The following is an 11997-nucleotide window of genomic DNA, read 5'->3' on the forward strand; positions in this document are numbered from 1 at the left end:
AGAGAGAGAAGCAGTGGTCAAGCGAGCTAGAGAGTTGATAAGGAGAGCGAGCAGCGGTAGCGTGAAAGCCAGTGAATGGGAGGAAGAAAACGTTCTTTTCTGGTTGTTTCACGTTGGTTACAAATACAAACACCTCCGCACCCTTGATAATGGTGCCGCAGCCGCTAATTACTATCATATGTGTATCATGGGAGTAAGGTAAAAAATAAAAATAGTTACCGTAATTTTATTTTCCCCTCATGTTTTCATGTATGAAAAGACCCAAAATGAACACTGTAAGCGGACTATTGATTACTATAAGCAAATTATTTAAACAGCATCTATATGGGACTGATTCTGTACTGAGCTTTTTGATCCATATAAGCGGTTTCCACTGTATAATGTTAGTGTTATATAGCCTATCCTCTGGTCTTTTCCTCACTTATACCTAAAGTTAGCTAACATTAAGCAGGTAAAAAAACGAGTAACAGCTTGATAGCTCGCTACATTGACCATCATTTGCCAGTACTGTGGGCTCTGAGTGGGCAGCACAGCCAATAGAAACACTGGATTAGAACAGCAGCAGCCTCTCCCAGGTCCTAGTGCCCGGCATTTTAGGTACATTGTGATTTGGAGACGCCATGGCACAGTTCGATCAACTTTAATGAAAAGTGAATGAGAAAGAACTATTGATGATTTAAACTAATAATGTACATTTATTTTGGGGGGCTAAAGAAGATTTTAGGGAGGTCTAAAGCCTAAACTGACAGTATAGGTCGTAAATTCAGTCACCAAAAACGACTTATAGTTACGTTTGAGCGACAGACGCTATCTAGCGGTCGTAGTAATTATGATCCGCAGAAGTGACTCAGTTCAGATGACGACTGTATACGGTGACACATTTCCATATTCGGAGGTGCACCTTCAATACCTCATCTTGGTACCATAACTGTACCACTAAACACAAAATCAAACTCTCCTACATCATCAATCAGGTCAGTAAAATAATTGGATCAACTCAAACACTGAGCTTTACACCTGCAGTGCAGCGTCTGGGGACCAACACTGCCTTGGTCATGGGTACTAACAGGAGTATTAACCTAACATACATGTCTTTGATCTATAAAATAAATCACACTAGGCACATACAGATATTGTATATTCACACCTGAATTGTCTTTAACAGTATTGATGTTAGCATCCATGACTTATTTTACTGTTTTACTTTGATTTTACTGTATTACTGTTTCTACTTCATTGTTACGTTTGTCTACCTTTGTCATTGATTGAGCTGTGTCAAAGAGGAATTTCTGTCACTATATGACACACAATTAAGTTTCTTGAATTGAATAAACTGATCCAAACTACAATGTTACAATAATTCCAAGTGCAACTCTCAGTCAAAGTTGATACTTTGAACAAAGTTAATGCATCCAATTACTGTTTTTAAGATGATTGTGTTCTTTACTGCAATTTAGAGGATATCAAAACATATTTAAATATGTCTTATAACTGACTGGCATTGAACAACATTGTGTCCAAAAGATGAAGCCTATTTTTATTATTATTATTATTATTATTATTATTATTATTATTATTATTAAAATATCTGTCCATTAGAGCAAAAAAAGACATCTGTTTTATTACAAAATGTTTTATTATTTTTTGATGTTACTTTGCATTCAACAGTCTTTTCTGCACAATAACAGCTTTATAATTTTAACATGTTTTCAGAAACATTTCCACAGAAGCTTGTCCCAGTACACAGCAGTTTGTCTCATCCCACCATGGACCTCTTCCTCCCTCTCAACCGAACCTCGTCAAGCTTTTTAATGACAGCTGATGACTTCTTGGATGCCGCTGCATAGCTCTTCAACAGCTTCTCAAACAGCGCCTCTGTGTTGGGGTGTGTACTGAGGAAAGCCTTCTCCAGCACATATAAGTCTACTCCCTTATCCTCCGGCAGAGCCGAGATGTAACTCAGGCCAAAGTCGATGAGAATGAGGTCAGACTCTCCATCCTCTGGGCTGCGCCTCAGCAGCATGTTGGAGGTGGTCAGATCTCCGTGGATGACGTCCTCGTCATGCATTTTGGCCAGGATCTGACCCACCCTCTGAGCCAGGCGCTCCAGCTCCAGCTCAGGACAGGAATCAGACTTCTGGGTGGAAATGATGTGGTCACGCACAGTCAAGGAACCCATGATTTCCTCCAGGAAAATACAATGGGAGGTGTAGTCTACAAAGTAGACTACAGGGGCAGATATGCCTGAGAGGAAGAGAGGTGGAAGGAGAGTCTGATTTGACAAACTGTATGGCTGTGATGCTGTGTAACTCATTAATGCTATAAATATGTGTTTCATCAGGTCTCAGTTTACAGGATAAGGCTGGAATTATTCTGTGTTTTCCTTATTGTCAATATATCCCATGAAAAGACCGTATGTTAATTCATTCCTCAATACTTTATGACTTCTCTCTTCAGTCTGTGGCTCTCAGCTCCGAGTTCACTCCTAGTGAAAACGTAAAACAGCTCAAAAATATATAGTTTGGTTTAAAATAAGCACAGTAATTTCCTAAAACAGCTGGTCATTGTACATTACTGACAGGAAGAAATTGTGCATTTGTTGGGGACAATTTGAAGCAGCGAATGAAAACACATTTGATGCTTTAGTGAGCAGCAGGACGCTGTGTGTGACAGATAAACTACTGTGTGTGTGTGTTCTTGGTAATGAAGGAACATGTCACTCAGTGCAACAGTGTGACTCTGATGTATTTTTAATAGTTTTTGGATGATGGAGTTCTGTGGCACAGAGGAACTAGATACATCAGGCTTTGATGCACACACAATACTTGTTAGTAGGTTAGTTAATTGTTGGTGTTGGTCTTTTCATGTGATATGTACTTATTCTCTAAAGATAAAGAGATACAGAAGGTGGAGGGTGTGCAGTTTTCTGGGCAAGTCAATGAGGGTGTGTATGTAGGAGTAACCCAATACCAGAACAAAGTGTTAGGGTGTCCTGCCCTCTAGTGGCCTCACACATGCACAACACTTATTAGGAACAAAACTCCAAACTCAGAAAAACATTCATTTACAGGCCCCTAATTCAAAAACATTCAAACATTTAACACTGTATTCTGTGACCTGATTTAGAATTTCATTTTCCCACGTATTACCAAGTTTTCACCATGGTGACACTGCATTTCATGAGCTGTTACTCATACAGTGGGTGACTACCTGGTACAAAAGGTATTAAGCCACATTCTGATAGCTGTGATAGCAGGAACAGTGTGTTGTCACACTTTTAAATGATTTACCTTATTTGTATGTTGACTACTGCTGAAACGATTAATCGATGTATGAAAATGGATTCATCAATTAGTTGATTAATTGCCAACAATTTTTGACATTTCCAGCTTCTCAGATGTGGGTTTGCTGCTTCTCTCTGTCTTCTATCATTGTAAACTGAATATCTCTGGTTTTAAGACTGCTGATCTGACAAAATAAGCAATATGAAGACGTCATCGTGGTCTCTGGGACTTTTTGTTGGGCGTTTTTTCACTATTTTCTCACATCTAATAATCGAAACGATGAATCACTCGATAAACTATCGACAGAATAATCAATACTGAAAATAATGTAAGTTGCAACCCTAGTGGCGATAGCTGGGCTGAGGTGAACATATGTAACCTAATGCATAGGAGAAATGTTTGTTTTTATAACTAGAGCCACACTGCCATGAGGGTGTTATTTTTTTATATTCTACAGTAGAGCAACACCACCGCACCTGCTCAACCAATCAGCCTCTAATGTCACAAAATGTCACAGGTCACAGATTCGGTTGTAACACCGGTCCGCAGCGTTACATTCTCGGGTTCAGGCTGGGTAGGGAGCTAAGTCCACGTAGCTACCTTCATTTAACCGTATTAATTTGTTATATCTAGCAGTTGCTTCCACTCATTGCTCTAAAGAAGGATATAAGGAGCTCCAGCCCGGGCTGTTAACTTGCCTGCTCTCCGGCAGCGCAGAATGGAGCGGACCTCCTGCACCGTCCTGCGATGTGTCAGCTTTTCGTCCAACACCGGATGTCTGTAGTGTTTCTGGAACCTTTCTTTCACAATAGTCGGCTTACCCAGAAACTCTGCCCGGTATACCCGGGCTTCTGCTCCTTGCTTTAATAACTCTGCTTTACCGAGGAACTCCGGGAGCGCCATGCTGCTCGCTTTGGCCATGTTTACTTCCGGTCCCTTGTACAGTCTGATATACTGCTGCTTCCTCTGCTGTTTCCACATGCTGCCACCCAGCGGCCACCACAATAACTACACAGAGAAATATCACCGACATGGCCACAGGAATTAAAGTTTTACTAGTTATAAAATAAATCTTTAGCTTTTCACCTACAGTCCATTATTGGTAACTAAATAGGCTAAACATTTCAACTATCCCTAAATCAACTTATACACACATTTATATGGACTAAGGCTCCCATAAATTGCTTAATTTTACGCCTTAAAGATCCCCTCCAGACATGTATGAGGACATATAAAAAATACTCTGCTTGGAACTTTATGTGTGCCTGATATGGTTTTTCCAAGAAAAATCAATTAGTTAGTAATTCTTAAAATTATATGTAAATATATTTCATTTCAGAAGTTCAACTGCTGGACACAAGATGTCTCCTACTTCACTGTAAAGTCCATTCTCAGTGTTTCGAGATTCCACATCACACTTGTGTAAGATGAATATTGAACTAGTTGTGATGTCACAAATCATGCTCGTAGGTGCAAACTTTAAACTCAGATTTCCGGTGAGCACAGAGAAGCTTTCCTCTATAGTAGATACATGTGAAAACAGATTTCTATTGCCAAACCCTGCACACACATCATTCTAGACAATGATGCTCAAACATCAACATAACATAAGTAAGCTCAACAAAAGTGAAACACATTTTTGAGTGGAGATAGGCTTTAAACAATACTGAGAGGTTTGGGTGCAAAATGTAGAAAGTGAAAGAGGCTTACCTAAAACAAGCCCATATTTTCAACTTGAAACACACACTGTTACCTTTTCTGTAACGGAAACTCTTCAGTCACATGTGATTATAATCATGTGGTGGAAAAATAATCTAGTTAACTGATCCTTTAAGGGCGCTCATGCTGAGCTGTACGCGGCGAGTTAGGAATTTCCTTCCCGCGAAAGTTGGACGATTGTCGGCCTCTGGCGTCAAAACTCCGCCAAGAAGTTTCTCCTCTTGAAACTTGACACGGCTGCCACGTAGCTCAAACTTCCTGAAGAGCCAGCAGTTTTCCAGGAGCATCTCTGTATCATCCCCTCTCCTGCTTATGGTGAGTGCATTTTTCTTCCCTGGAAGTGTCCCATGTAAAGAGTTTCATAGTTAAAGTGGCTTCAGAGTTCACAACAGAGTCACACACAGCTGCATCTGTCTGTCCTGTTTAATAACAGCTTCCGACATTCCAGGACGGAAAACTGATAACGGGTCTGTGCTTGTGCTCAACAGGAACTGTTTGTTGCAGCTACAGACAGAGCTGTATAGAAGACTGTTACTGGTCAGCCCGAGAGTTTGCTCTTCTATTTAACTAAAGAAGAAAACTGGTGAGATAAAACCAGTGGTGGAATGAAACTGAAGACACGAGAAACGTGTACTTTACGTGACGCTATTTCTATTTTATTCTTATTATTCCACTGCAGTTCGGAGGGAAATATACGTTTGCTTCTCGTAATGTATCTGATTCTATTCGCAGATTGAGAATTTAAATACAAAACCAGCGATGATCTTATAAATTATGATGCATACCTATAGATTAAACAACCCGACAGTATATAAAGTAGTTCAGTAGCTCGCCCTTGACCTACCATAATGCATCAATTATAATGATCCGACAATATAATGCATCAAAAATAAGATGTATCAGGCGTTGGATACACACAGTACTTGTAAGTAGATCAAGTCATTGTTGGTTTGGCTCCAAACATGAGATTTGTTGACAATAAGAAAAATATAGAAAATTATTGGAGTGTTATATATCAATATAACTAGGCACAAGGTCCAGCAGAGCTTTAAAGTGATCACTTAAATTGTTAATGTAATCAGATGCCACTGTAGGGATGCAGCGATTAGTAAAATCTAATTATGTTTCTGTGTTCAGGGTAAAATTCTAGCAGCTGAATTTTGGACTATGAAGCTGAAATATTTCAAAGTTGTTTGGTTCCCAGTTATTTAAAGCCACTACAGGCATCAGGTCAAGCGTGAAGGAGACACTTATAGTCCTTTTTGAATCTTTAAAGCCTCATAAATCAGTGACTAGAACAGAGGATGGTTTTGTTTAATTCACACACACTCTGCACAAAACCTGCAATTCAAGTGGACCAAAGAACCATGCTACGCACAGAACATGAACTACACTGAATGCCCCTCTAAGGTGATGCATTTTGATTGGACAGAAAAAACAGAAAACATAAAGAGCCATTTACATAAAATTATGCTTAAACTGCTGACACATATTGATACATATGGAAATACTCTGCTTGGGACAATAATGTGTGTCTGATATGTTTTTTCAACAAAAAAGTATAATTATCATTTTAATATCCTTAAAATTACATCTACTCCTCCTTCATTAAAATTCCGGAATCAATGAAAATGCAGGTATTGTTCATTTCTAAAGTTTAACTGTTGGACACAAGATGTCTCTTACTTCACTGTAAAGTCCATTCTCAGTGTTTGTGCACTGGAGGCTTCAAGTTTTCACACTTGTGTAAGTTGAATATTGAACCAGGATTGGCTCCAAACTAGTTGTGATGTGACAAATCCTGCTCATAGGCCCGCAACTTAAAATCATTTTCAGTGAGCTCAGAGAAACTTTCTGCTTTCAGCAGATGAATGTGAAAACAAACTCTGCACATACATCATTCTGCACAGTGAAGCTCAAACATCCAACTGAAGGAACAAGAAGAAACACCTATTTTTGAGTGGAGTGGGACATTAAGTTCTTAAAGGGGCATGCTCATAATTTCCTAAGGGTGTTTTTTAACAGAAAGCTCAGAAGAATCCTTTACATTGTGTCCATATAGGCTATTGTATTGAGTTTTAAATACCAAAAATCCACTGTGATATCCAGTCATTCCCAAAACAGAGAATACTGAATAAATGAGGAATGTCCTCTGTAATTTCCCAGCATGCTTCAAGTATTCACAGTTAATTTCTGTAGAGCAACGATTCTGTTGAAATCAGAGCTATGGAGGTGCTTTTTATCACAGTGGTGTAGATTCATCTTATTATTTCAGAGGCACACACCAAATTCCCCACCGCTCTGTCACTGGCAGCTGATGGGATCTTCTGTTTTACTATAAGACTAAACAAGCTAACTGATTTTTACACAGCCGTGCATTTTGTTGAGCCCATCTCAAGTGGACTCCCTAATGAAATCATGGCAATCAACAAGAGGGTTGTCATGGCGACAGGGCTGCAACAGGCTCTTGTGGGCTCCCTTGTCTTTTCCGTGAGCAGGACACAGGACTGCCTGTGGGTGCCAGACCAGAAGAGCGCTGCAGGAACTGGAAATTGTCCTTGTGTGTGTGTGTTTTTTTTAATGTTTTGTTCGTGTTTCACAGAGGATGTCCTCTAAGAAACGAATCTGGACCTGCACGACATGACTGAACTGTTCATATAACAGGACAGAAACAATGGGTAAGTTATTTGTATTTGTAAATTTGCTGTTTAGTTAGGAATGTTACTTTGCAATGTTTTTTTTTTGTTTTTTTTTGCTTTTTTATACAATACATTTGTGTTCACCTGTTAAAAATCAATGCAGATCACAGTACTTTTGTGTTAAAGCTACATATAGCCAGCATTGTGTGCTAGAGCGACACTGAATGAATAAGAACATTAAATTGCATGTTAGTTAAATTTTGCCACATAAAAAGGGGGAAGACGTTATCATTAATAAGCACTGGGTTTCATTAGGCTTCATTTGGATTTCAGTTTGTTGAATTTGCATTGCTTTCAATAGATTGTGCACATCAAAGAGTCACAGGTTGATGTGAGGAGCAGCTGCAGAGCAGTCACAGTGACGAATGTGTGTCATTCATTTATAAACCTACAAAAAATATTATAGAAAACCATCAATAAACTGAGAAAAAAAACCTTTGAGATGGGAGATAATACACAAAAAATGATTTATCATGTCAGTGTGAACTTTGACAAGACATTAAAATACAAAAGAAATCTAAAGACAATAAATTAGACAATAGTTTATAGACAATAATTTGCAAAGGCCTGTGTACAATATCGAACACAAATGCTGCCGTTTTATGCTCTGTGCTACTTTACATTTTCACCTCAGGACTAAATTGATTAACCTTGTGTTGTATACATGAATAAAATGTTCTTGCTTCTGACAGATGGAGATAGCATAAATTTTCTTTCAACATTATCTTAGTAGACTAAGTCTTTAATGTTTTGTCACTTCTTCAACATGCTGGCTACTTACAAGGAATGTCCCAGCCGAGTGAACTCAGCTGTGTGCGAGAAGCTACGACTTCCTTAAACCAAGCAAAAAGCTCTGAAATGTGCTTCTCTTTAAGCCATGATGAAACTTTTTTTTAATATCACCAAGAAGTAAAATCTGCTATTTAGATCATAATGTCTTGAAAAATATGAGTGATTGATTTTTTATCTTTATAGAGCAGTTCTGCCCTGGCTGAAGCCCTGACATAAAAATTCATAAATTCACCACCTACATGATTGCAGTATGTAAACTTATGTCTTTTGGTAAGAGTGCACTTCCTCTAAAGGTAAATGTTTCCTTCCTCCTAGGTTGCTCCATCCTCCTGTTGGCCAGTGTGGTGTCCACTCTGGGCGGTCTGGTCTTTGGTTATGAGCTGGGCATCATCTCAGGTGCCTTGTTGCAGCTCAAGGCCGAGTTCAGGCTCTCGTGCATGCAGCAGGAGGCTCTGGTCAGCTCTTTGTTGATTGGAGCCCTGCTGGCCTCTGTGGTGGGCGGCAGCTTCATCGACCGTCATGGCCGCCGAAATTCCATCCTCCTCAGTAATGTCCTGATTTTGATTGGCAGCCTGGTCCTGCTCATCAGCTCCTACCCAGCACTGGTGGTTGGCAGGATCACAGTGGGCTTCGCAATGTGTTTATCCTCCATGTCCTGCTGCATCTTTGTCTCTGAGATGGTCACCCCCGACCGCAGGGGCTTCCTGGTAACACTGTATGAAGCTGGGATCACTGTGGGCATCCTGGCAGCCTATGCCATGAACTACATCCTGTCTGACTCCAAGAGAGGGTGGAGGCAGATGTTTGGATTAGCTGTAGTACCAACACTGATTCAGCTTTCCTCTATATGGTTTCTTCCATCCAGCACTGAGGACTCTTTAAGCCATGACTGCTCTCAGGCCGAAAGAGACCTCATGTGCACCATTGAAAACCAAGAAGCAAATGACTCAACAGTCAGCTCCAGCAAGGAACACAAGAAGGTGCAATACAACAGCATGTACCTTTTCCAGCATAAAGACAACATGAGGACTCGGACTGTCATTGGTCTGGGACTGGTGCTCTTTCAGCAGTTCACAGGCCAGCCAAGTCTTCTCTTCTACGCCTCCACCATCTTTCACTCAGTGGGGTTTCAGAGCAACGCCTCGGCAGTGCTGGCGTCTGTGGGCTTAGGGTTGGTCAAAGTGATCGCTACTCTGACCTCCATGGTGTTTTCAGACAGAGTGGGTAGGAGGCCTTTGCTAATCAGCGGATGCTCCGTCATGGCACTGTGTCTGATAACCATTGGACTTCTCAGTGGACATTCGTTGATGAATGCTAAGAGGCCTTGTAATTCTGAGGATGTTGTCACTAACAGAACAGCTCTCCCTCATTTAAATGTTGCTAATCTGTCAGTTTTTGATGCACCTCTTGTTGAGAACCACAGACTCCTCAGTAACAGCACACAAGAGGGAGATGAAGTTCTTGATATAGTTAGACAGAAGCCACTGGAACCTGCTCTGGGATCATCTCCAAACGACCATGCAACATTTGTGAACTGGATCATTCTCATGTGTATGATGGCTGTTGTGAGCGCATACTCCGTTGGATTTGGACCAAGTTTGTATATTCACTCAAAATGTGCTCTTATTCAGAGTTCAGACTAGGCAAGATTTTGAAAATACAACCATATTATCATCTTAAATTAACAAGCATTTTGAAGCTGCTACCACTCCATAATATGCAATAAAATATCATTATCCAACCCATAACCTCACCTTTTCTTGTAGGTTACTAAAGCTTGGAAATGAAGCTCTTTTTTCTTTGTTTTAACAGTGACCTGGCTTCTCCTCAGTGAGATATTTCCAGCTGCTGTCAGGGGAAGGGCATTCGCCTTCACCAACTGCTTCAACTGGGCTGCCAACCTTTTGGTCACATTCACTTTCTTGAATGTTATCGGTAAGGTCCCATACAACACATACAACATGCAACCTTTTCATGGTGGACCTTTTGACTGGTCACAGAAAGAAAAGCGCAGATGTAACTGATGACATTAATGATGGTTCTGTTCCATTTACATTTCCCAGTAAGCAATGCCAGTGAGTCACTAATAATAATAATACGGGGGCCTTGGAAGCATAAAGCCTAATGGAGCACAGCCAAAGTAAATAATTACGCCTGTGCTTTTCATTGTCTGACAACTCAAAATGTCTGCTGTTTAAAAGGCCTATTGAACCTGTCTGATTACCTACTTCAACAGTTATGTTAGTCTTGTCTTTCAGATCAAAATATTCTGATCAATTGCCCAGGAAAAAGACAAAACTCTGACTTTCATCAACAGATGCAATTGGTCTGTCAGGGACATTTCTTTTGTATGGGATGGCTGCCGTGGCAGCTGGAGTTTTCTTCTACTTCATGCTACCAGAGACCAAAGGCAAGACTCTGGAGGAGATTGACAAAGAGCTGCGTTTAAACAGGTAGGAAATATTTTTCTAATTTTTCCTCTGATGACATAAACATCATCACATCAGACACCACACTGAAACACTGATGTGTGTGTCTTCGGGTCTTGTTTTGTAGGTTTTACCACAGTGTGGAGTGCTGTGGTGTCGTCAGCCGGAGAAACACTTCCCCTCAGTACCAGAGAGTGCACTGTCAGGTTAGCACCTCAGGGTGATCACTGTAATTATACCACACTGACCGAAGAAGAAACTGACTGACTTGAAAATGATGATAGCCTGACTTAAGGTAGACTTTATTGATGCACTAGATATTTAAATATGTGGTATCTGTGTGAAACATGTTAATAAAGTGTGTTTTGTATATTTTGTGATGTGTTGTGATCATAGCAGCAAAGTGACACTCCTTTTGGCATTGAAACATTTTTTACAACATGGGTTTTAATTTCATAGTCATGGCCAATACTTGTTACATTTATTTGGCAACATTGCTCAACACAGCTTTATACTGCAAATCCAGGGCCGTCCTAATGAGCCTACATGCTCTGGCTGTCAACAATCACATACATAATTAACAGAAAAATAATCCTAAAAAATTATTACTAAAATGAGGTAAATGTGCATATATGTGATTTCGCAGACTTCACTGTTACAACTTTACTTTTTTAGGGTATCTGCAGGTCTTGAAAGGTCATTATCAGTTTCCTCAAAAAAAGACCTTAAAAAGTTTTAAATCTAGTTTGCATACATCTAAAATATTTCCTCTTTCCTGCCGAAGTCAATAATTTTAGTTATAAAATGTTTTGCATGTGATCGCGGGCTTCCAGTAGACATTATACACCTATATACTAGAAGTAGGAGTGGTGCAACAGTCGATTGTGTGTCCTACGAGGCTGTTCAATCCTTCTTAGTGGAGTTGCAGTCAGCACCATCAGACCTGCAGCAAACAATGTCACTACTGCAGCTACAGTAGCTCGGACGCTCACCCACTCACAATGAGTAACTTGCAGATTTAGAAAAAAAGACAATTAATTCATATTTTTTAATTGTGCTATCTATCCATCTTAT

General features: G+C 40.0%; 2 protein-coding genes across 3 annotated transcripts; one reads left to right on the top strand and one right to left on the bottom strand.

The window, feature by feature from the left end:
* Nucleotides 1-1617: 1617 nt before the first annotated feature.
* On the bottom strand, nt 1618-4240 carry tp53rk (TP53 regulating kinase). Its single transcript, XM_042405781.1, has 2 exons — nt 3983-4240; nt 1618-2244 (listed from the first exon to the last, which is right to left on the bottom strand). Exons 1-2 carry the CDS (start codon nt 4203-4205, stop codon nt 1757-1759), a joined length of 711 nt encoding a protein of 236 aa, XP_042261715.1. The 5' UTR covers nt 4206-4240; the 3' UTR covers nt 1618-1756.
* Nucleotides 4241-4742: 502 nt separating this feature from the next.
* slc2a10 (solute carrier family 2 member 10) lies at nt 4743-11293 on the top strand. 2 transcript variants are annotated; one of them, XM_042405779.1, is made up of 7 exons: nt 4743-5318; nt 5492-5586; nt 7606-7681; nt 8810-10090; nt 10307-10429; nt 10812-10947; nt 11051-11293. In XM_042405779.1, exons 3-7 carry the CDS (start codon nt 7678-7680, stop codon nt 11145-11147), a joined length of 1641 nt encoding a protein of 546 aa, XP_042261713.1. In that variant the 5' UTR covers nt 4743-5318; nt 5492-5586; nt 7606-7677; the 3' UTR covers nt 11148-11293. The 2 variants fall into 2 exon arrangements, with proteins under 2 accessions (XP_042261713.1, XP_042261712.1); XM_042405778.1 differs by lacking the exon at nt 5492-5586.
* Nucleotides 11294-11997: the final 704 nt, after the last annotated feature.

Source organism: Thunnus maccoyii, chromosome 3 (genome assembly GCF_910596095.1).
Source record: "Thunnus maccoyii chromosome 3, fThuMac1.1, whole genome shotgun sequence".
Taxonomy (NCBI): Eukaryota; Metazoa; Chordata; class Actinopteri; order Scombriformes; family Scombridae; genus Thunnus; species Thunnus maccoyii.